Raw genomic sequence first — 26,183 nt, forward strand, 5'->3', positions numbered from 1 at the left:
ACAAACAGCATCAAATCAAGCAGCCATTTCAATGCTCGATATTTCATTGTTTGTAGCTTTGTTTTATCATGTGGCATCAAATGAAATGATAGTACCAATGAAAATTACTGATTTTGATTGATGTTTGATGTGTTGGGACAGGGAATGGACATGCCCTTGGTGGATCCAAGAAAGTATAATAGAAATTCACCAAAATAATTCAAAGATAAGTGAATTTTCTTACATTATCCACCTCTTCCGGTTCCTTGTATTTCATCATCAACTATACCTAGTAGCAATCTTAGAATCAATGTCTCCAACTACTGTATTGTCTTTCCTTTAAGGCAATATCTTCACAAGATCTTATATCACAAGTAAAATCATTGAATTAAGATGTCCCTAATTATAAAATATATTTACTTTATATATATACATATTAGTGTCGGTTCAAATTTAAGAAAAGATTGTATAAGAAAACAAATTCAAAAAACACTCTTCATTCGAAATTAAAATAGAAATCTACCTTCAAGGAAATAAACTTGATGCGTATGTTAGAAAACTTGATTTAATATATTCTAAAATGTATATCATGGCTAGCTTATTAAAATATGTGAGAAAATCTTTCAAAGTGAGAAAGGAAAAGCTACCTATGTTGAGTAGGGTAATTAAGTGTCTCCATATATATATATATAATATATATATATATACACACACACACACACACAAGTGAACAGTATCTATCTAAAGCTGGAAGCCATTTCTTGCAATAAATTTGTGTAGGGAACGACAATTTGACGAGTTACTGTTAATTCACCAAGCATGGGCATCCCGTGGCTCGACAAGTAATTAACCAATATCCCAACTACCGGAATATGACTTTCCGGCCGCTGCCGCTGCCACAACGCACTAAGGCTCTTGTGTCCACATCTCCCCTTGTGCCACAAACAACCGAATGTCTTCGCCAAAACCCTTGTAAAAACGTCTTCTTCTTCTTGTCCTTCTTCTTCTGCTTCATTCCGCCAGTCTTATCACTATCCAATGACGACATACTTCTGTGGTCATGATCAAGATGATCTACCTTGAAGCCATAAAATCTGTTGCTGCTTGACTCTATAAGATAGTCAAGTTGCTTTGAAATGCTCTCTTTCTCATATTTATCAAGAAGAGAATTGTCTGTACGGATTGGACTCGGCGTTTCTGATCCTGATCCCATGGTATCTTCCTTCATTGTTCTCGTAGCTTCTAGCTTGTATCTTGATGGTCTTGGAGCTTGATGAGTTCTTGTAACATCAAATTCACAAATCGGCCTTCCTTCAGACCCTGAACCATGGTGGTACCATGCCCATGCAGCGGCTTTTACTAGGGCTAAATCATCAGTACTGCCACCACCTTTAGGTTTCTTTTTCTCCATGAAAATGTTGAAGGGAGGGATGGAAGGCATGTGGGATATCTGATATTGGAAGAATATGTGGAAATATCAAGCTCCACGCTATAGATAAAAACTTGGTATTTCCTTCTCTACTGTGGTTTTGCATCTTTAAATTCTTCAAGAAAGGTATCTAATCTCTTGAAGGAATTTGCTTGCTTGGCTCTATTCTGGTCCATTGGTTGTGTTGTTAGGTGGAAATTAATTGGGGTCCTCAGAGGACTCGTTCGTTGTTATGGGCGTATACCATTCTCGCTTGTCTACATACCTCGTCTTTATTACACTTGAAACCTTGTCTTGATCATACACAAAACTTTTTCCTAGCAAGAACCTATCTTACTACACTGTTTTAAATTGCGGTTCAAGTACCAGTTTTTTGCTGCTTTTTATTGGAGCTTTAAGTTTAAAACGTGGCATGCCGCACAAGCAAACAAGTTTGAGGCCCATGTATTGCCATGAAACTCCACTTAAAAGCAAGGAGTCTTGTTCCCATGTCATACCAATCTCATGATCCTCAACGAGTCATGTATCCCATCTCATCTACCAGATCTCCGAGTTCAAGTCTCTTTCTTGTAAAGAAAAACTCCAAGTCGTGAATATTGAAAGAGCTTGTTGTTTTTACTTTTGTTTTCCGATGAACTGTCTTGGACTGCACTGAGGAGTCTCTCCCGCCCTTTCCAGGACCGGTGTAATCAAGCAAACATTCTAAGAATTCTTGAAATAACTTGGAAGAGAGAACCTTGCAAGTTCATCTAGCTATCCCACCAACTTAAATTGCTCTGCATCTGTAGGATAAGGTCAAATGCATGGGAGGTTAAGTGATGATTAGTTTAATGAGATTTGGTCTATTCAGAGCTCCGACTTCACATGAAAAGATCTCTACCTATTTATAGCCCTAGCCAAGTGGTGGTTCAGCTATCTCTGTTTTTTCTTCACTGCCCTCTTGCACCTTTTCCATTATTGCTGCAAGAAGTACAGCCCTTAAAAGCAGTGACAAATGGTACAGCCCAGCGGAAAAGGAAAGAGAAGAAATGGGGTAGATATAAGGATGTCCATCCAATTTATAATTTTTTATATTCATCCACTACTCATTGTTTATCATATAAATATTCATACTCTATTAATTAAGTTTCTGTTATATATATATATATTAGAATAAAAAAATCAAAATATTCTACATATATTTCAGGTTAGTTTTAGGTTAAATTTCAAAACGATTTGACAATATTCATAACTTATTTATTATTTATTAAATAAAATAAATATTCAAAAATTACATACCCATCAGTATCCATGGAGTTGTAGACATGAGCTAAACATTTTATTTGCTACAAAACTAAGAAAAATTGTGATTTTTTGTTCTTGATACATTTGTGCCTCCATACAATTTCTTATTGACATTTTATTATAACTACCAGCTTCTCAAGCTAACAAACAAAGATCACAAGAGTGATACACCCAAAAAAAAACACACCAAAAAGCGTCAACGAGCACATAATATTTCCAGCATTGTATGTGAGGTACCAAAGGTTTTGGAAGTGTGGTTTCATTCTGGCTTGAACAACTGGCACAAACCTGAAACTATTTTAGGGTTTATGTTTTGAGCGATCATGAATCTCAGCTTCAACACGCTTGATTTCATCATCCAAATCCTTTAAGGTGACTTTATCTTTGTTAACAGTATCGATCATCAAGCTCAAAAGATGCTTCAAACATGAAAGATACTCGGTCTTTACTTTAGGGGAATCAGAAATTAACTTCTCAGCTTCAAACTGCATAAAAATTAAAACGTCTGGCCTAAGTTAGTATCATTTCCTCATAAGCAATCTAAGAACCCTTAACTAGATAAGAGAAACATATTCACGCAGATGTAGAGTTAAGATATAACATCTATGTATCTCTAACTTCCTGCAATAATTGGTTGTTTCATGGAAGCCTCAGAAAAGGTTCCTATTCACAATTTTGAATCAATTAATCCAGCTAGGAAGGAATGTAGAGGATTCAAACAAAAGAAGCAAAAACGAAGACAGGTGAACTAACAACAAGAAGGCACTGGGAAACAACGGAATGTTCAAAAAAGAAAAAGGCCAATGTTTAGAAGTTAAAAAGCGACGTGCAAAACTCGAACCTAATTGATAATTGGACATTCAAGTTTCATGTGTGAAAATGAACAAGCTTTGAAAGCTAATTTAAGCATTTAACTTACCACCATTACAAGAAATAAAACATCAGAAACATGCAAGAAGTTAGATGAAGGCCTGGAGGCCCAGGACAGTGAGCCTCACAACACTGAACAAGTGTTTTTTTTTTTTTTTTTGTTACTTTCTGCAGGCAATTCTTAGGCATTCCATAAGTTGCAGATCCCTAATATATGAATTTTGGGGAAATTCCCCACAAAGGAGATCAGTTTCACTATCAACCCAAAAATTCACCAAGTCATTGCTTATTTTAAGAACGTGTTTCATTTCATTTTCTTTCCATATGCCATCCGGGTAGGGTCTATCAAGATGATAACATATCCCAAATTGAGATTTGGAATTGAAATCAGATTTTGCAAAAAAGGTAACAAAATAAATAACCATTAAATTTCACATGACATTCCTTAGTTCTTTATCAGGTTAATGCTATTGATATTTCCTGTTGATATTGGGCTAGCTTCCTACTTGGAAGTAGAGTAACGAACTCATTTCTCATCCTAACAGGTTTTAGGCCATGATCTCTTCTTCTGCAATCATTAGTTTTGGTATACAAGAACAATGATTCCTACCCGGCCTACCACGCTGGACACAATTGAATTAAAGTCATATCTTTGGCAACAGCATCTGGATTAACTTGCACACATGAAACTGGCCGCACAGACAATAAAGAAAAGGACAGAAACCAAGCAGATCTCAAAGGTTTTAAAAAAACCAAATGCTAGACATCCACAACTTCACAAAAGTTGAATCTCCCATGAATTGCAAAACATACCTCTTTGTAAGATGAAATGCATTGCAAAAGGACATTTTCGGCTTCAACATAGGGTAAATGCTCTCCCTGTTTTACAAATTAAGCAAAAGGTAGTTTAGCAAAGTGAAATAAATTAATTAGACAAGGAAATTTGAGGAAAATAAATTAGAAGCAGCAGACTTTAGGATTTAATTATGAGCTCGAAGAATTAGATTTCTAGTATTGCTTCAAGTATTTTCATCTTCCACTGTTCATTCAAGGACATCATGTTTCCCAATTTAAGATACTAAGATGCAAAAAAAAATGCTTCAGTATAAAATTAGCTTGTGGAAAATTATATCGGAAGAAATTTTTTTGTATCATCAAAAGAATCAGGTTCGTGAAAAGTTGAACACCATAGCTCTTCCTATATGTTTGGAGATTCACTGGAGGTGAACACCTTATTGTGAGATGTTTACAGGTTTCATTATACTGGTGGTCAGGGATGACCAAAGATTCCCAAGCTCTACAAGGATTAAAGGTGGATTATAAAGAGCATTGAAATATTCTTTCTTACAAAATAATCATAACCGCTCGTTTAACCAATCTGGTTCTTTGTTCTCAAGTAAGGAAATATGACACGTAAGAAAAAATGAATAGCATAAAGTCAACCAAAAAGCAAAATTTGGAGGACAAAGAACTTCTAGTTTAGGACTAAAGTGCGAACTTATTTTGTTTGTTGTTCAAGAGTTTGGGTAATGCTGCAGGAAATTCTAGTCGAGATCTACACAAAAATCAATTTCCACTGAGGGTGGAATTGAGGGAAGAAAGCTGGGATCTTTTAAATTAAAAAATATGGAGACAAAAAGGCATATGGGACGCACCATAACATCAATATGAATCCAAATAGACACATTATTTCTATATCTTTTTTAGAATTATTTGACACTTCATAGCATAGATCCCGGTAATTTAACTTCACAAGCATATTATCTTTGATAGTAAATGTACCATACTATATGAAAGATGTAGAAAAAAGGGGGGGAAATGCGCCTTGTTAATAGGCACTTTCTGTGCAACAGGGTGCTCAAGGGGGAAGAGAAACAGAAAAACAGAAAATTGCACAGGACAGCATGCATCATTGATGGCAGTTTAGGCGTGCTTGCATCTACTTTATGAGAACCCTACCAAAAATTAACACTAAGAATTGAGCATCTATTTGTATGTTGTGTCTTTTCAGGTGCAACTTAAAAATAACTTTTGAAATGGAACTGCTACGCTTTTATATGTTATAGAAAGTAACAGAACAACCCTTTTTAACATCACATCAATATCCAACAATTCTGAGTAAGTTTGTATTCTGCAGTAAAAATAAAGGAGAAACTTCAAAATTTCATCATTAACCAATGGGAATTTTTAAGACTGACCTGTGACTCCAGTAACTCTTGTTTTGTAGTCTCCACAAGTCCAAGAGTATCCAGTGATTGCAACTGCAAGCAAAATGAAATTTCCTGTTGTTTCCATTTTGAACAACTAGATTCTAGCCACAATGTGCAATATGTCACAAGATAACTCATAAAGTTAACATGAATTAAGAATTCAAAATGATTCACCCCGAGCTATTTTGTCTTACATTTTAGATGTTCGAGGTAACAGATCATAATTTATCCTTTCAATAAATGCAACAAAATGTTCTCAAGACTTTCAGAGGAAGAAGAGAAACTGGAGATCACGATCCAGGGTTTGATTGCTAAAAAAGAGGATTGATCACAAAAACTCAGTTGCTTCAGTGCTATCTTTCAAATTTGAATGATTACTTAATTAGCCTTTCTTCTTTGATCGTGGATACAGGTTCGCTGCATAATTTTGGAATGTCTTCTCCAAATTCTCTTTCAATTTTGTATTTTATTTTTTAGAAATAAAGTGCCTGTCATCGACAGAAACTTGTAGTCGGTGGAAGAGAGGAAATAAACGCTACCTCTTGATCTTGACAAGTGAACTGGAATGAATAAAAAACAAGATTTTGAAAAGCAAGAGCAAAACTCGAAATGAAATTGGGTGACAATAAAAACAAAGAAAGGCTCAATGCTAGAGATAGAAAGAACAGAATAAAATAGGAAACATGAAAGCAAAAACAACGAAGTTCAAAAAAACATAGGGTCAATAACTTAAACAGTTTCACAATTTGATAAAGGCCAGCATTTCTCAAGTTCATGAGATGACTCTTCTTTTACATATAACTTCACTTGAGATGAATTTTAAAAATTTCCAGAATGTCACCTCTAAATTCAAACATTATATTAAACCATGCCAGAATCCACAATTGCTTACAAAACAGTTCCCTTTGATGCACCTCATACTTACGTTTCTACAGAGATGATAATCAAGGGAAGTAAACTAGGACAGAAATTACAATGGCCCCACATATACTGTGATGGAATGACCAGAGAGTACCCCACTACCCTGGTGGTCAACACAGAACCAGATTTTCATGTGTCTTGGTGAGATCTTATAAATAAAATAAATTAAAAATAAAAATAAAATAGACATTAATAGTATTTTCATGCATCTTGGTGAGATCTTAACAATACAATAAAGTAAAAATAAAAATAGACATTAATAGCAATGCCACGAGATGATTCTTGTAGGTTATGAATATATGATTTTCGTTCTTCATTATCTAGAGAAAGCAGTTCCTCGGGGGACAAATTAATAGAAACTCCAATATAATCACTCTGAGTTCAAAGTTTTCACTTTCCATAATTCATGAAGAAGTATGATACCCAGTTTGGCACAATTTTGGTCTGTGAGTGCAATAGAGAAAGTACAAAATAAAAACAAACTTTAATTATATGTAAACCTTCAGCTACATTATTAAAAGAAGTAACAAATCATAATAACTTTAAACAAGGATGTTTGATCAATATCAAAGAACAAGAACATTAGCTCTTGTATGACAACATTTTCCTTGACTAAGCATGCAAGCATTCAGAATGAGAGGAACTGACCATTATGACCACTGCCGCATGCCCCTCTCTTTTCATTTCAGATGCACCTTTCTTCTGCTTTTTCCCTTTTTGCGTTCTCAATTTATTTAAGACTTGGCGTGCTATCCTATCATGGAAGATAATTGCATATGACTGATCTGTAAGAACCTACAATGCTTGGAGATGATACTAATAGAAGTTACATTAGCAAAGCCAAATTAAGTTATTCCAATCTCAAATCTGATAAAGTTTGAAGGACCCATGTAATCATTAAAGTTTGCAGGATTATATGCCAAGTAATTGAACTGGAAAAATTACTGGAACACAAGCTGAACAAGGGAATACATATGTTTCTTTTTTAGATTATAAATATAACAAATAACACTCGGAAGTAGTATAAACATGCATGTACAGAATAAGTCAACTAAATGTGTACATCACCCTAGATTGTCAAACCACATTGTTTATCAAAAAGAAATATTGAATGATTTGGTTAAGTCTTATATCATCAACTCAAACACACCCCACCCCGTAAGGAACTATCTAGGAGTTTCCCAATGTATACCTATTCCAGTAGATTGCTATGTAAGAAGGCACATTTCTATCTAATTTCAACAAAGGCTAACCATCAACAACAAAACAACAAAATAAAGCAACTTTATTGAATTAAGATGAGAGAAATTTAGCAGTTGTATTGAATTAAGATGAGAGAAATTTTGAAAATAGTCGTCCTTAAATGTCTGCATGTGACCTTTAGCAATGGGTTTTAAACTTCTCAATCAACAAACGCATTCCACATTAGGACAATATCCAGAAAAAAAAAGTAGTTTATTGTTCAAACCAGATTGAGAAGCCCCAAGGTTGCTTGTTTGTTGTGCTTGCTTCAAATTGAAATCTAAAGTGGTATCTACCACGTCCCATGTTTATTAACCATGATTAAATAGAGAAACACTGAAGTACATAAATGAAAAAACATGATCTAAGATTGGAAGCAAAGAAAAAAATAAACATATGACAATGTTCACATTGACAGGGCATTCTCAAATCATATGAGTACTGTTTGTCCGAGTACTTTTCTATAGAATAAGGCAAACCTTGTAGTACTGTGCAAAAGATCTTTTGCCTTGTCAAGCTCAGCAATTGCTTCAGAGATATTTATCTTTCTCAGCCGATTTGAATTCAACATTGCAACCCTTGCAATATGAAGCAGATTTGCAGCAATCTGTCCACAAAGAACAGAAGCAAGTCATGTACAAAACACATGCAAGCTAAATTTCATTATCATAAAGTAGTGAAAAATAAAAGCACATCCTTTGGTTAAGATTACTCATCCAAATGATGTCAACTCCTTTTTTTTTCCTTATAATTTATGAGTTGAATGTGTCAGAATGATAAACCTGAATGTGATCTTCGGGAAGCAAGGACTTCCGAGCCTCAAGACACCTGCAATCAAAAGTTATAAGATATAATTTAATTTGTGTTGCCAACAATCACATCTTTTGTTCTACAGTTATCCTAATCATTTTTCTCACCTTTCAAGTAGTTCTTTTGCTTCTTTTATCTTCTCAATTGACTGTAGGGTTAGGGCCAGCCTTTCAGCTACTATTACTGTGTCCATGGAATTCCATCCCTGAATTAGAAGGTAGCTATCACATCAGGAGCTAATGATGACATCACAGAATCATCAGAATTTAAAGGAAGAAAGATGCACCTCATTTTAATAGTTAGTTAGATTCGTGACCAACAGGGTTTTTCCTTGCAAAATCTTGAAGGTCTCAAGGATGGGATGTCATTGCAAAATTTTAATCTTCTATAACAAAATCCTTACAAGAAAAGGTGCTAATAGGATGTGCACACAAGTATATGACTTTCTTTCAAATGTATTGCATGGACAAGCTCCTACCATAATAATCTTTCTAAACTTAGTCCAATATTTCTCTTCCTGGTTTCCTTTAGCCAACTTTTCATGGAAGGCCAAGTACCCTATGGTCATAGCATTTTTATTTAGTCTGCAGTCCTCACCAAGATAACACTGCTATTTGTTGCAGATAAGAAGGCCTAAAATGGCAGGCTCCGGATGCTTGTGGATGTGTGCTAACAGCATAAAAGACCTGGGTCATCTATTCCTGAATTGTTCAGTCGCCAGGAGCTCTGGCTGGCCCATGTTTTTCTCAACCTTGGAAAATTGTGCGTGTCCTTTCTGGAAGACTTGCTTTTGACACAGCACAAAGGATTTGGGAAATCCAAAGCAAAAACATGCAATGTTTGCAGGTCCATTGGTTTGACACCTCTAAAATGTTCAAGATTAAGAAATTATCTCACCTTTTGATCCAAGAGAATAATTTTCTTAGCTTCTTGATGGTGCTTTGATACAGGTGTTGCCTTTGATAAATCCAAAGACAGCAAGAGAATAATTTTTATTGCACTGTTACTCTAGTTTCGTTTGGCTTTCTTTCCCTTAGTACCACGGAAGGATGACATGTTCTCCAGTTATGTAATCCTTTTCACCCTTCTTATTCTCTATTTTGGGATAAAAATAAAAAAAGACATGTAAGGAGATGAAACCCCAGTACAACAGGTACATGAGCTAAAACAAATGCATGGCCTGGGAAGCAAAGCATCCATGAGCTCCATAAAGGGCCAAAGCAACAAGTTTATACCAAGGAAAAACAAGATACCAAGTGCCAGGGGGAATGGGCAAAGAAATTTCTATTCCACTAGTTAAAATGGAAGCTTAAAGATAAGCTATAAACCAATGCAATGAAGAAGAAATGGACAAATATCACAGTAGATGAAGACCAGAATGATATATTTCAGCTGCATTTGCTAGCTTCAACAAAGCATGTTGCAACTCAACACATTATCGGGAATTAAGGGAACTAAATCAGTAAGAACAAGACGTGGAAAAAAAATGGAGCAGAACAGCATCCTGAGAGAATTATTTAGAAGAAAGAAAGCAAACAATGAACAATTTAACATCAAAAAATTTGAAAAACTATATTGCACCTTTGATAGTTCCATAATCTGCAGCACCTTCCTTTGTACATCCTCGGCTTCAGCAAGACGATTGGATTTTAGATACATCTGGAAAAGAAAAGAGAATATAAGTAAACTATACAAGAAGGTTGAAAAATGCAGTAGTCACACAAAAGGATAGTGTGGTAGAAACAATAAACCTATTTGCATGTGGTAAAAAATACTGCATAAGTTGAACTTGAAAGACATGGTACAGCAAAATGAATTAATCTTTTAATCACAAAGGCTAACATGATAGAAAAATCTACTATATGTATATCAAAAGGAACCCCACAACCTGAGAGAGAAATTGTAATCTCCTAATGCAAGTAATTGAGTCCCCCATGCCATTTTCCTGTATAATCAAAGAAGACATGGGAGCGAAAGAAATAAATTAAATAAAACAATTGCTGGAAATTCAGTACCGGGACTAATTGAGCAGCATAGTCATGCACCTCTAATATCTTAATAGATTCTTGAATGAGGGCTTCAGCATCCTTCTCTTTTCCAAGGAGATAAAGCACCTGTGACATTAATGATATATGGATCTATAAGCCAACTAAGTACACACAGAGAGAAAAAAAAAACAAAAAGAACAGCACTGTTTAAAGAACCACAGACAAAAGGAAGCAATTTTTATTCTAAAAGACAAGGGGACGCTGCTTGAAATTTAAAATTCCTCTTTCTTCATCATAGAGTGTTCAAAACAATCTATGCTAGGCAAGTTTGTGAATCTTTTATATCCTCAATTGTATTGTGTGTTGTTAAGGACTTTTAAGTCCTAGTTGTGCTGCACTGAAGAAGACGTGTCATGCATAGCATGCCAGGATGATGGTATTTGAATTATGATCCTTCTTTTTTTTCTGTGGAAATTGGTTTCAAGGATATAACTTATGAACTAATGTAATCTGAAACAAAATTAAAATTGAAAGAAATTAACCTTTAATTAAGTATAGTGAATGGAAGGTTAGAATATCAATAAAAATATGCAACAACGAGTTAATTATTGTTAACCAGGTCATATACATTCTCTAAATACATGAAACCATCAACAGTGAAAAGGACAATGAGCATAATGATATTAAAATGAGCTGACAAATAGATTTAGCACAAGCAACCATACAACATAGCTATTACCATTCCGAGATGATACAGTGTATCTGCATAATCTGTATGGTTGAGTCCTAAAACACGCCTTTTTATCTGAACAAGATAAGGTTACATTGAGCGTTACAAGTTCAAAGTTTGAGCTGATAATGGAAGAAAGAAGAAGAACAACAAATAAGAACTTCAAAGCTAATTGAAATTTGAAAATGGATAAAAGAGAATCATGCATGCATGCTATATATGCATTTAAGTACTTGTCCGTACCTTCACAGCACGCTGCCAAAGGGAAATCAAAGGGAAGAGCACAGATCAGCAGAAATTATCAGTATGTGTAGCAGAAAAACATTAGTTGTTGACTGAAAAGAATAATCTTTGCTAGATTAATAAAAATACTTACGATAGAAAGACAATTAAAAGGAGAGAAAAGGAAGAACAGAAATATTTAGTGCACACAACATGTACATAGTCCTCCAGAATGCTAGTTCCATTCAAATGCTATTTAGCAATAAAGTTTCTATGTTATTATTAAAAGTATAAAGTTATAGTGCAATCGATTATGAGTCTAATATCTGTTGCTACAGTAGATGCTCATTGAACTACCTATTTCCCTCTCTAGGAGAGGATATTCACGCAGTAAATACCAAACCACGGAACATATTTCAACAATCAAGTACCTCAACTGAAGAAATGATAAGTTTAATGATGTAAATAACAAAGCTCTCAGTCAATTACATGGTTACAGAGTTTTTCAGAATGCACTCGATCCAGGCCAATATTTTCTTTTCACAGTCACAAAACAATAGTTCCCCTTCCTCACCATCCCGAGAAACTGGTTAATTTGTCACTACAATAATTGGTACCTTTCTTAGATGGCCAAACCAATCAACCCAAGTTTCTCTTATCTTGTGTTTTTAATTAGCATGAACTTTGACTCATATAACCAGTCACCAAATTTCATCACCTAAAAAAGGGAACCATCTACACTCAATGAGCACTTCACTCTTCATTCCACTATGACTAAGGCGTATTAAGGATTGAATGTATTACATGCTGAAGGAAAAATATGTCCAACACAGATTTTCTTGAACTGGGTGGAATGAAAAAAAAATACTGGCAGAAATTCAGAAAATTAACCAGTAAGTGCATATGAAACTTTTGATCATAATTCATGAAACTGCAAACAAACTAAGACAAGATATGAAAAATCCTTTTACCTCGTAGCACTTGTCAGCTTCATCCAGTTTCCGCTGCATGAGATAAAACTGCCCAAGGTTGTGAAGCGCAGCACCCACACTGTGCAATAACAGGATTATGTGATTGTGTAAGCAACAATGACACAACAATAGAGAAGTTCATTTCTTAGTTATTTACCAGGCCAAAAGCCACTAATCTATGGTCCTTGAATCAATCATAGCAAGGGACTGACTGATCTATTGTTTATATAATTAATGAACTACAAAACTATTAGCTGTCGATTCAGATGCAACTCTAACCATTAGCACCATGTTTGCTTGGGTGGAAAGGAGAAAGATTGGAGGCGAGAGAAGAGATACTAACACCATTTGGTTGGGCCAGAGTATACCCACAGATGGAACAAATGAATCCATTACTTTCTTCCATTCTCACATTTTTTAGTCCTAAATTGGAAGGATTGCCGGTGCATTCATGAGCTGAGGAGGCTTTTTCTTATTTTAACACTCATTTAATCTTCCCCACTCTCCTTCTGTTCTTTTCCTTGCTAACCAAAAGGGACAGCTAGAAGAATGGGATCACTTTTCCATCTCTCTTCATTCTTCCTTCTTACCCCAATCCACCCTCTCCTTATTTTATCCTTGCTAAATAACATTCTGCAAATTCCAGTCATAGTTGAAGAGAGAGGCAAGAACTGGATGAATGGAAGGTGTGCTGCACCAATATAGATATCATAGTATGGGCCTAAATGTCTATATATGATCATCGCCTCCCAATTTGGTTGGCTACCATAACTGAAATGAAAAAAATCATAATGTGTGCATAAATACCTGTCTAGTTTTATCCTGTATTCACTACATTGATAGTCTTCAATTCCTTCTTAAATTTTATTATAGTTTTAATTCTTAGTGATGTTGATCAAATACAAAGACTGTTGCTTAAGAAGCTAAATATAAAGGTAATCAAGCATTGCAAGAGATTCAAGGGAGTTCACTATGTACAATAATTAAAAATGATATAGAGAATTGCTTGTCTTACTTCCCAAATAATAACATTATACCGGATGTCTTCTGGCCCAAATGATTCCTCCAGAATTTTGATGGCCTCCCAATACAAAGGTTCTGCTTTATCAAATTGCTTCTGAACTCTAAATAGCTCTGCCTGAAACAAAAGCAAGTTGAAACAATGGCTTCTTACATGCAACATATTCCATAATTTGTTTAACTTTTCCAATTAGTGACTAACTTGACAGCAGAAACAATTCTGATCACTATCAACTTATATTAGCCTGATTATTGACATATTGAAAACAAAATGATATTTCTTCTTCTTAATAATAAGAAACAAAGAAAGAAAAACTGTGACCTAGACGAGAATTATAAAAGAAAAAAAACAGAACTCTAGTGAAGGAGTGCACAAACAGTGGCATTTCCAAAAGTTTAATCTACAATCTAATTCACTGCAATTTTCAAACTAGATTTAATAAAAGAACAACTACACTAAAACCACCTCTACGTCATTGAAAGCATCTAAACAGTAAGCTTACCAAGTTGTTGCAAGATGAGGCAACATGAGGATCCTTCTCCCCGAAACCCTCTTTTGCTTCTTGTAGAGCAGAAAAGAAGAACTTTTCAGCTTGATCCAATTTCCCCTGTTCAGATCACAGACCAGATTTGATTAAATTATGGGTTACGATATCAAATGAAAGAAATGAAAGAACCATGGCAGATAGCAAAACATGCTTGCCTGCAGGAAGACTTCCCTCCCTTTATCAGAAAAAAGCCTCCATTTTGCTGTATGTTCATTGGATATTACAGAACCATCCTCAATTTTGCGAAACCCAAACATGCTATCTGTATCTAAATCATTTTGTGAACTGCTCTCACGAGGCTCGTCTGCCAAGACAGGGTTGGCATTTATCCCAAGAATTATTGCTGCAAACATGTCAGCACCATTGCCAATGTGTCATAGACTTCATCCAATCACCAAATAAAATTAACTTACAAAACCCCAAAGTGCCATTTTCTAGTAAATTTTATTTGCACCACATTTAGAGACCATTTGTCTTTATGGTAACTTTAGCTTTTTTCCCAATCATGGAGAAAAAATTGTTTGGTTAGCCAACTAACTTCTGCTTTTTGCACTGGGCTCTACATATAATTGTGTTTCAAACCTTGGTTTTGTAGAAGCCAAAATAACTTGTTTTTCATTTGTAATGACCTGTTTTTCATTTATTTTACATGTAAAAATCAATATCACAATAGTTTTAACCAAACACATTTTTTAAAACCAGCTTTTTTAAAACTGCAGTCACAAAAGCTACTTAACACATGATTGTCAATCACATCAAAAAATCATTAACAACTAGAAATGCTATTACATTGAACTGCAAAATCAAATAGCCAAAAGCCCAGTAAGACAGAAGTTACCAGCTTGTCCAGCGAGAACAGTCCATAGATAACAATCCCTAGAGTTCATCCTCCAACTAGGCCCTCCAAAACCATATTTGTAGGAACATTTTGTTTTACCTGAAAGAACATTACAAGGATGGTAAGGACTGCAAAAGTTATTGACTGCAAAGTTTAGCTGATATATTTATTTATAACATGCTATCAAACAAAATACTTCAGAGGTTGAAATAGTTTAAATGCCATCAGCAAGAGTTCATAACAATGCTAGCTAGGCTTAACAGGGTATATTTTGCTCTAAACCAACGAAACAAAGAATGGAGAGGTCTGTCTTATTCTATATGTGACAACTGCACAATAGAACAATTTAGCATAACACCCTCTTCCTTGGTAAGTTTTTCTCTCTTTTATCATAAAAAATGTGATAAAGCAAATGAATTCGACACTAGCGTCTAACAAATGTAAGCAATACCACTTAAAAACTGTAGTGAAGTCATAAACCATATCAAAAACAAAATATTAAAAGCGAAATTCATAAACTTTAGACATGACAATTGACAATACGCAAGTCAAAAAATTGGCACAAAGCCAACAACAGGAATTAAGGCTTAAATTTCATAATTCACCATTATTCCCATCGGTACAATGATTCTATATTTCTTTCAATAACTATGAACACTAAATTACCAATCTTTATTGCATCCAAGCATCAAAGAATTAAACTTTCACCAAAAGAAGAAAAGGTTGATAAAAACAGCATTGACCCATTATTCAAAACCATGAGATTCTCGGCTAGAAAGTGAGTTTAGAAATCAAAAGCATCACAGTGAGACTGGACAAGAAAAAAAAATGTTAAAAACACAAGAAAATACATACTGGAGAGTGAATTGGGCAAGGCATTGCTTGTTGTAATTTCACTAGAAGAAGATAATCTCTGAGGAGGAAAATGGGTTCTCCTCAGAAACTTAGCTGCCAGCTGTCTCATATGCATCCCTCTCTGTCAACTATACAGAAAGCGGTTTTGTGGGGTTTATACTGAAACTACTGTTGTGCTTGTTAAACCCTGTGTCAAGACTTGAGACCTTAGTAAGGGCTTGTTTGGCTTCAAAACAAGGAAGGAAAACATAATATTCTGCGGTGCACCAAGTGGAAGGATTCCTCTAGACTTCTTTTTTCTTCTTTTTTTCTCAATATCTTTTCACTTCAAGTTTCAAAATGGTAAATGTAAAGATTTTATAACTAATAATAAGTCTTTTTTTTCATTTTTACTTGTAATTAATAACATGTTGTGTTTTTTTTTATATTTTATTCTATGAAATTAAAAATAAAAACAAACTCAATAATTCATATAAAATTCTTACATAATTTTATATTTTTTTCATCAAAATCTTTTTATATAACTAATTTTTACTTTCCATGTGAATTTCCTTTTTAAAAACATGATTTATTTGACTTTCCATTTTTTTGAATAAAATCTTATTATAATTTTGATACCAAGTTTCAAAAAAAAAAATTAAAAATATATATTTTAATTGTTTTTATAACATTGTATGAGAAAAAATAAAAATATAATTAATGTTAAAAGAAATGTTATAAACATAATAAATAAATAAAATTAACCACTTTACTCTTATATAACAACGAGACAAATTAATTCCTTCTTGTATTTCAATATTATTTTTTTATTTTTAATATTAGTATATTATAATCATAAAAAAATACTGAAAAAATATATTAATTTAATGTTTTTTTTATCTAATATATTTTTAAAAAGCATCCAAAACAGTTTAAAATACACTCTTCATCAATTCCTTAACTAGTTTTTTAAAAATTTAGAACCTCAAGAACAATATTTATCAAAACATGTATTATGTTTTATTTGAAAGAAAAGTAAGAATGGAAAAATTAGATGGAAAACTTTAATTTACAATACAACCAGTGAACAGCCTTGTAAACAACGTAAATAGGATTATCACTTCCTACAAATGGAATTGCAAACTAAACACATTGAGTTTTTAAAACCTTTTTTTTTTTTCTGATTTTAACTGTGGAGTTTTTAAAATTGTGACATAATGTCTGTAAATCTAAATCTTTTGAGCAAGAAGTTTTTTCTGAATAAATTAGATCTATGGTATTACAGTCTAACCGGGTTTTTAAAATCTTAAGTTTTTTGAATTTTAAATTATTATTTTTTTTGATGTTTTTAAATTATAATGATATCAAAAATAAATTTTTAAAAAATATATATTATTTTAATATATTTAAAGTAAAAAAATATTTTAAAAAACAATTTTTACCTTTCTCAAAACTTCAATTTTTATTGCTTTTTAGCTTGAATTAACATCATTTTTTATGTTTTTTGGATTGAATGCGTAGACAAACAGACCCTTAGTCTTAGATTTATCTCTAGCACAACGATTAGGATGTTCATCAACCCCAATTTTTACGGTGGTGGCTTCAACAGAATGAGCGTTAAAACAAATAATGAGAGGGAAAGAAAAATAGTTTCATCAAAGTGTCTGGTTCTCCAATAAATCCAAGTTCTTTGCTTCTTGCTGAAGTGCACACAAGGATAAATCCTACTAGTTTCTCTTTTGATGAAAAAGATCATATTTAATATTTACCAAATTCAACTTAATTTGACAGATAACTCCATAACTTATCGATCCAGAATCTAGCTTAAATCAAGTTTTATTTTGAAATTAGCATAATGAGTAACTCATCCATACCTAGTTTTAAAAGTAACCTAACAAATCCACAACTAACATCTAACCCTTAATAACTATGAAAATGATGGGAAAGGAGAGCAGGTTTCGTGAAAGAGTATTTTGAGGTTTTATTTTGCTCACTTTATAAAACAAAATGATCCATGAAGAACACCATCCAATGCGTGGCTTCTTCTTATCCTTGGAAATTGTCGTGCGTCTAAGGAAAATGTGGCTTTGATTTGATGGCAAACCACCTTGGCGTCTCAATAGAAACCTTAATTTTATGTTTCAACCCTAGTATAAATCAAAATACTTGCTTGATGCCTGGATACGATAACAATTTGGTAGCCTCTTCAAAATCCTCTTCTAGCATTTTACAATGATCACCATGCAGCAAATTAAAATTTATGTGCCATATCATTCAAGGTAGCGATCAGGGCGGACAGGTCGATGCAGGTAACCTAAGACTAGCTTTCCATAGTTGAGAACATAAAATTAAAGACCCACACGCTTAGCAACAGTGCTAGTGATGCTTGGCAAAATGAAAGAACTAAGGCCTGTTCTTCTAAGATTTCAAAATGAAGCAGTGCTTCATTTTTCTGATACCTTTGCTTGCAATTCTTCTGGTAATGGTAGGAACTGACTCCATTTGGCATTGTAATACGGTTAGCATTTTGCCTCAACCACATATTTGAAGAATTTTAGTTACTCAAAACACACCATAGTCATAGTTTTGCATAGATTCGATTGAAAACTCTTTTTTGAAACCTTGGTTAAGAAAGTACACAGATTTATAGATTTTCTTAATTTTACCTTTTCAAACTGTAATGGCAAAAACTACCACAACATTAAACACACACTCGGTAAAATAAACTACGAACGTACAACAATCTAGCAGTGGTATTGCACACCCAAAGCATACACAACCGATCCATTCTTGGGTCACAATCATAAATGATAATAAGTCAACTAATATATCCAATCAAAACCGTGACAAATTAATAATCTCATAAACAGAGGGTCATAAATGATAAGAAGTCAACTAATATATCCAATCAAAACCATGACAAATTAATAATCTCATAAACAGAGGGTAAATTCTTGATGAGCAAAATGGCAACAACCAACCTTGATCCATGTAAAATTTCCAGCATGAAATTCTTTAAACAGAGTTAAAAGTACTAAAAGAAAGAAGGATTTCACCGCTTCCCTCCACCTCCACCAAGCTTGGGGCCCTTTGGCGCAGCACCCTTTGGCAAGCTACCTTTGCTGCTCTTTTGTGCCTTGGCCATTACCTCAGCTTTTTTGGCTTTCTTCTCATCCTTTGTTTTCTTAATCCTCTCCTTAATTTCACTGCACACAAAAACACCATGCATTGTCAATAAGTGCCAAAGATGACTAGCTAACCAAAGTGCATTGGAGACCAAGAAAGGGAACATACCGGAGTGCAGCCTCTCGTGCAGCATCACGAACTTCAGGTTTCTCAGCTCGCTTCTTCTGTATGACCTCCAAAGTAGCACCTACAATGGACCTTGAGTACGGTTTTTTGGTAGTGCGGCGTCTCTTCTTAATAGTTTCAGCAGCAATGTCCTGTGATTATTAGGAAAGAGATGACAAAATTAACATCACGGGTTTCTTTCTAAAGGGAAGCCCATCCTACAAACAGAAGCACTCTACATTCCACTTTAAGAAGTTAATAGAAACTGTAAAAAAAATGGTCACCTTCTTATGTTGCTTCCTGTACATAGCTGTCCACGTTAGCTTTGAGGGTTTCAGCTTGTTGTGGAAGTACCTCTTGCATTTAGAGTTGGCAAAGAGGAATACCTTAATTGAATGAAGAAAAATTATTTAGTTTCATAGATTGTATTGAAGAAGATATTGGATAAAAAAATGCAATGCCTTCAACACCAAACTACACATTACCTGGGAATCAGAGCGAATAAATCTGATACCCCTGCCAGGATATATCTTTGCCCCACTGAAGCGGCAGAGTTCAGTCCTGAAATCATCCAGAAGAAAACCATCAGGATAACGAGATCAATATCTATTGTCAAATGACTATTGTCAAATCAATAAAAATGCTCCATTCCAGACCAGTCAAGTTTGATGGAAATCATGATCGCGACATCATTTGCGTATAAAAAACTCCATTCCAAGCCAGGAAAATTTGATAGTTATCATGATCACTAATCTAAAACCTCAATGAGGTCATTTGCATGATCATGACAAATCTCAGAACTGAATCAAATCCTAAACCCCTCTGTATAACCCTAAAAACTACCTATCACTCTCGAGTGCCAGTTCAATGACTAGCTAGTCACTTATTCATTAAAGTGTTGCGCTTTCTTAAAATCAAACCAATAATAAACCCAAGTATAAAACTGCAACTAGAAAACCCTTGCAAATGTCACACACATCACAAAACCTTAAACTCTCATCAAAACTACAATGTTATTCAAGTCTTATTCATTCTCTTGCTGTCCTTGCTATGTTTTCACTTAATTATATTCCTTCTCTACTCAATCACCCTCGAAACATAGATTATATTTTAATCCTGAGACCAAGATTCTGAAACAAAATGAGCATAGTAGTATAAGTTGAACCTGGGACTTTTTAACTTAAAAAACCAGTTTTCTATTAACTGTAATCATATGACAATTCAATTCCCAATGTTGTACGAGTATTTCCGCTCTTCATGTTAAGATATATGTAGATAAAAAAAAAACTCACTTGAAACAACTATCATAAATTCTTCCATTCCCAGGAATGGATAGTCTAGCCATGACCAAAGTATTGAAAGATGCAAAACCCCATTACCAAAATAAAGCTCGCATTTTTTAGTTTTATAAAACGAAACAAGCCCAACTTTTTGCCTAAATTTCTACATCTCATGTCCATATTGTGCTATACTGTAAACAATACCGAAATGACTCAAATTCAATCCAACAATTCATAGAACACCCGAGAACTTTAAAAAAAAAAAAAAAAAACAATAACTCATCTGGAAAAAACACAGAAACATAAAACCCATTTTACATATGCATAAAAATGAAAATATACAAGAGAGAAAGAGACGTACTTGAGAACCATGGCGGCGGCGGCTGGTTTTTTTTTGGCAGCAAAGAAGAAATATTAGGGTTTAATATTTTGAACAGAGTTTATATTTTTCGATACCATGTCAATGGAGGATTTAGAGTTATAGGCTTGGGCGTGTTACCACTTAAAATGGGCCTGGCTACAGTTTTAAGGTGGAAAACTGTGTATGTCTCTGACCAATGGGCTCTATGTTCAAGCTATTGGTCTGGTTTCTATGTTTATGAGCCTTTGTGATTTACCTTCTTTGTCTCACACCATCCTCCTTTTTTTATTTTTCATTTTTTCTATTAGTATTGAATTAAAATTATAAATAATGATTTGATTCTAGTTTCCTTGCTTTTGAATGTCATAGAAAAACGAATTTTTTCTTCATTTGGTATCTTTTATCTCTTGTTTCTTTAGATTTATGAAGACAACGAATTTCTCTTACTTTATAATTGTTTTGAGTACAAATTGATTGGTTTGATAAATTAAACGAATTTCTCTGTAGATTTATGAAGACAACGAATTTCTCTTACTTTATAATTTTTTTGAGTACAAATTGATTGGTTTGATAAATTAAACGAATTTCTCTGTAGATTTATGAAGACACCTTCATTAGTTTTATTTAATGTTGTATTACTTGCAATTTGAAAAAACAAATTAAAAAAAATATATCAAAACTATTCTTTGATCAATTTATCTTATTAACTAAGATTAAATTCTTTCCAAATATTTTAGACGACGCTCTCCACATTGATCTAATGCCTTCATGACACATGGTACACCATATACCATAGAATATTATAAGGTGAGTAAAAAAAATTAAAAACTAATTAAACCAAAAAAATAAATAACTGAAAAAATCAAACTGTGAAAAAAACTGATTAAAATTTTAAAAAAACTAACTAGTTCGGTTTTAGTTTTTTAAACCTGAAATTGAAAAAACCGAGCAAACCAGTTTGAACAACTTTTTGTTCTAAAAAACCGAACCAAACCGAAAATGGTCGGTTTGAACCAGTTTTGGTTCAGTTTCGATTTTTTTAAATCGGTTTGGTTATTTTTTATAAAAAAAACCGAACCGAACCGAAAATGATCACCCCTGTAATATAACAAATATTCAACTAGAAATTGCAAGAAAAAAAAACACTTTTTAATTATGTTTGGTTTTAATAATTCGAAGTGCAGAAAACAAAATAATTGAATAAAAACCTAAACTGCTAGATTGATGAACAACCTTAACATTATAAATCAGGTAAAAAAACAAATCCAGAGACAAATCTACTGTTTGTTTTTTCGTGTCAAGTATAGTAGAGGATCGACTTTGCATTGAAACAGGATCCACAATGTAATTCAAAAAACAGGATCGAAGGCAAGTTATGGGCCAGGAGAGATTAGAGCTGAAAAAATCTCTCGCAGCAGTTGCGTGATCAGTATGACGTTGGGAACAATTTAGGTCATGATAGATGATTGAGGAGGATGACTTTGCATACAGAATATATATATATATATATATATAATGACATTTTAGTATGGATTAGCAACATATTCGGTTGCTTAATGACCTGAGCTTTTAGCCCTACGTACGTGGGAAAAAGCCTGAAAGGAACAGACAGCTTCTCTGTCTTGTAAGAATATATGAGGACTAGGAGAGCTACAAGTGAACGAGGTCGCCTTTAATTGTTCCCAGAAGATGCGTTAGGCTACTTGCTACTATCCGAAAGCATTGGCCTGTTTTGGATAAAGGTATACACTTGCAGTTTAGAATATGTTCGTTTTCAGCATCGCAGCCAGTAGCCATTCAGTGAATTTCTTGTAAGCCTCGTCATGAGCTCGACGCCGGAGGGAGAATGGAGAATCACGAAGCCTGCCAATTTGGCACCAGATGCCACCATTATTGGCCTCGAGAAAGACTAGGGGGACAGCAAAGTGTCTATCACCTCCAAATGAGTGAGTCCAGTGGTGCATAAAAGACCTAGCAGGTAGGCTAGCTTTGTCATGAACAAGGCCAAGAAGTGCATTGTCTCTGTGGAAAAAATGGGTGGATGTACTCGTGATTCCCTTTTTTTCTCTGTCTTGAGATGTTGATGGGGTTGATATCTTCAATAAAGCCAAACATTGCCAAGGATCTTCTTGATCATCTGTTTTGTGTACATAAAAGGGACAGTTAACCTAAGGATAACAACGGTCCTTGATGATTTATTGTCAGTTTGGGAACAGGTTTACACCTTGTTTCTTTAATTTTTATTTTTTTTATTAAAAATAAAATTATTTTTATGTTTTTAAATTATTTTAATGTATTGATATCAAAAAAAAATTTTAAAAAAATTTTATTTTAATATATTTATAAATAAAAAAAACATTTTAAACTATTACCTTCTCACAATTTTAAACACATCTCTTAACCTAATTCCAACTCATTACATGCCAATGCATCATTGGCATTTCATCATCCTATTAATTCCCTAACGATCATGCAGAATGATAACAATAATTACTAGGCATTAAGGCAGGAATTTATTAATTTGATATGGATAGTTTCTAGCTTTAATCAAGAATTAGCTATTTGGCCTGCATTTTTGAAGTGGATCGTGATTTAAAAAAAAAAATATTAAATATACAAGTTATTTCGAGATGTTTTTTTACATAAAAAACTCAAAGTATAAATCAAAAAGTTTATCTAGACATCTAATCAAATAAATCAATAATCATCAATGTAAATAAACAAAAAACAATCGTTAACAATAACTAAAAGAAAAACTAGAAAATTTGAGAGATGGATGTAAATCAAGATATTTGATCTTGCAAAATAAAAAATTTACTCATTTATATCTACTAAATTTGTTTATTAAAATCAATAAAAGACAATAGAAATAGAAACACATATGAAACTGAGCGAATAGAAAAAAAAAATATTATACAAAACCGTACATATTAGAAATATTATTTCAAAATAACTACTTTTTTATAAACTAAAGTTTATTTGTATAAAATAAAATAAAATAATTCTTCAAAAATTAAATACAAACAAAAAAATTTGAAAAAAAAAAACATATCCAAAAAAGGCTTGAAAAACCTTTAGCCTAAATCATGAAACCAAGATAAAAAAAAATTAAAATAACCACAAAACCAATTTTCTTTAACCACAAAAAATTGATAAATCAACAAATGAAAAAAATTAAAAAAGCCCAATCCTGAACAAATCAGACATCGAAGGATGAAACCAGGAAAAAAAATTAATCAAACAAAAAACTATAATTAAAAGAATGAGGGTGAAAATAAAAATAAAAATATAAATTAGGGGGCATAAAAAAATTAAATTTGAGGGTTAAATTGAAAAGAAAAAAACTTCAACAAAAGGAGAAATAAATAAAAAGAAAGAGGGATTTATTAAAAAAAAATAAAACAACATAAACTTTGATTGAATGATAAAATTGAAAACCAATAAAACTTTAACAAAAAAAGCCAAGGAAAAAAAATCAAAAATCAATAGAATATGGAGCGAATTGGAAAAACAATATATGAAAAATTGTAATTTAAGGACTAAATTGAAAACATAGAAAGCTTTTCTAAAAGGGCTAATAACAAAAATAAGCAATAAAAAATATAAGAACAGAAATTGAAAGACAAAAAGAAAAGAGGATAGACATGCACTTTCTTTGGAAAAAATCGAAAAGGAGAGAAAAAAAAAAATGACTATCGATGACAACCATTCATTAACTGCTATCACACATCACACCAGGAGGAAAAGGAAGTGATGGCACTTCCAGGGACATGGAGGATGACCAAGTTTTACCACCGGGTGGTTTCGCACGCACCACCTCGAGGGTGTAGATATCATCCACACGCTGTCATTTAATGAGCACACACTAGCAACTTTTCAAATTAAAAATTAAAAATTAAACGTAAAAATACCAAAATACCCCTTATAACACTGAAAATTACAAATAAACTCATGTGAAGGACAAAAAAACCCTTAAACACATACCTTGTTTTTTGTCTCTTTTAAGCGCAAAGACGCATTTTACCTATAGTCTAAGAAGGGGAAAAAAAAAAAAAAAAAAAACTTAGTTAACAGCTCTAGTTTCTTTTACCTTAAGGGCAAAGAAGTATTTTTAATATTTTGAAGCTTGTTAAAAGTTCAAAAAACCTTTGGTAAATAGTTTTGTTGACTTTAGGGGTAAAAGTATAATTTTAATATGAAATTTTTTTAAGAAAGACTCAAATACCCCCAAACAATATTTTAATGACCATTGAATCGCTAAAAAAGACAAGGTTACCCCCACAACCAAGGGTTCCATTTTTTTTTCACTCAATGGTAAAATAGTAATTTTGTTGTAGCAATCCATATTAAATTATGTTTAGTGCTATAGTGAAAAGCCCATATGCTATATATTTTGTTCAGATTTGAGATTGTGATACCAATATTAGACATTGTAAATTGACATTTCATTAAAAAAAAATTATCATATTTTGATATTTTAGAGATTGTGATGCCAAGTTGCGTGTGATGTTAAACAAAAAAAATTAGGTTTGCATTTTATGATATTATCATATTTTGATATTTTAGATATAGGAGGAAATCATGTGTAAGCCCTTTGAACTTTAGATTTGATAAAGAAAAATAAGGTCAAATCAACCACAATCTTCCAGTGAAGGGCAATTTTGAAATCCTTCATCCAATTACATAATAACATGTGGCTTTATCTATACCAATTGGATTAGGCTCTGTTTGTTTACGTGTAAGGTGCAATGTTGTTTATGTTTTGTTTTTACCATATATTTAAAAGTATTTGGTTAATTAACACACAATAATTTTACATGAGTTTCGCCAAAAACTCTTTATTGAAAGCTTGATTTAAAAAAAAATACAATTTATAGTTTTTTCAAGTATATATTTTCAAACTCCAACCACAAAAGTTACGCCAAACATACACTAAGTCAAATCACCTTTAATTAAAAGTTAAGATAATGGTATAACTAGAAATTGTGAGATCCTTTATCCAATTATTTCCTAACATGTGATATTTATCTAGCTAAATAGATAGCAATGGATTTGGATTACTAGATGAAACCACTTGTAATTAAGAACATAGAGGTTGATTTGATTCAATATCTCTGACATTAGCATTTTGATGTTAAAAGTCATAAGAATAAACAAATAAAGCCTTATGTCCAACATGGAACCCATAATGATCTCTAGGCCTTTAGCTCTTTGTGTTTGGCACACTTTTAAGCTCACGGTCAATGTGTATGACAACTCGCTAGACTCATGCCTAATTAGGCTTGACACCCAGTCAAGCCCCAGGTCGATGGGTCAAGAAAGTCACTAGACCCTTATCCATTTAGGTTTGGCATG

At 33.2% G+C, this 26,183-nt stretch overlaps 3 protein-coding genes across 6 annotated transcripts; all 3 read right to left on the reverse strand.

Moving 5' to 3' along the window:
- Nucleotides 1-841: 841 nt before the first annotated feature.
- Nucleotides 842-1,420, reverse strand: LOC118049482 (uncharacterized). Its single transcript, XM_073408894.1, has one exon. It carries the CDS (start codon nt 1,418-1,420, stop codon nt 842-844), a length of 579 nt encoding a protein of 192 aa, XP_073264995.1.
- Nucleotides 1,421-2,630: 1,210 nt separating this feature from the next.
- On the reverse strand, nt 2,631-16,207 carry LOC118049463 (uncharacterized). Of its 4 annotated transcripts, XM_035059463.2 has the most exons (18): nt 15,918-16,202; nt 15,063-15,161; nt 14,380-14,567; nt 14,180-14,284; nt 13,694-13,794; nt 12,657-12,735; nt 11,707-11,718; nt 11,473-11,538; nt 10,791-10,859; nt 10,634-10,690; nt 10,327-10,404; nt 8,853-8,950; nt 8,718-8,763; nt 8,415-8,542; nt 7,342-7,447; nt 5,761-5,823; nt 4,376-4,441; nt 2,631-3,177 (listed from the first exon to the last, which is right to left on the reverse strand). In XM_035059463.2, the coding sequence occupies exons 1-18, from the start codon at nt 16,030-16,032 to the stop codon at nt 2,992-2,994; spliced, it is 1,662 nt and encodes a 553-aa protein (XP_034915354.1). In that variant the 5' UTR covers nt 16,033-16,202; the 3' UTR covers nt 2,631-2,991. The 4 variants fall into 4 exon arrangements, with proteins under 4 accessions (XP_034915354.1, XP_034915363.1, XP_073264864.1 ...); XM_035059472.2 differs by lacking the exon at nt 10,634-10,690 and having other exon boundaries at nt 10,761-10,859; nt 15,918-16,207; XM_073408763.1 differs by lacking the exon at nt 11,707-11,718.
- A 2,523-nt stretch (nt 16,208-18,730) lies between these two features.
- On the reverse strand, nt 18,731-20,969 carry LOC118049454 (large ribosomal subunit protein eL24). The gene is made up of 5 exons (XM_035059451.2): nt 20,829-20,969; nt 19,673-19,748; nt 19,472-19,573; nt 19,191-19,339; nt 18,731-19,102 (listed from the first exon to the last, which is right to left on the reverse strand). Exons 1-5 carry the CDS (start codon nt 20,837-20,839, stop codon nt 18,949-18,951), a joined length of 492 nt encoding a protein of 163 aa, XP_034915342.1. The 5' UTR covers nt 20,840-20,969; the 3' UTR covers nt 18,731-18,948.
- Nucleotides 20,970-26,183: the final 5,214 nt, after the last annotated feature.

Source organism: Populus alba, chromosome 4 (assembly GCF_005239225.2).
Source record: "Populus alba chromosome 4, ASM523922v2, whole genome shotgun sequence".
Taxonomy (NCBI): Eukaryota; Viridiplantae; Streptophyta; class Magnoliopsida; order Malpighiales; family Salicaceae; genus Populus; species Populus alba.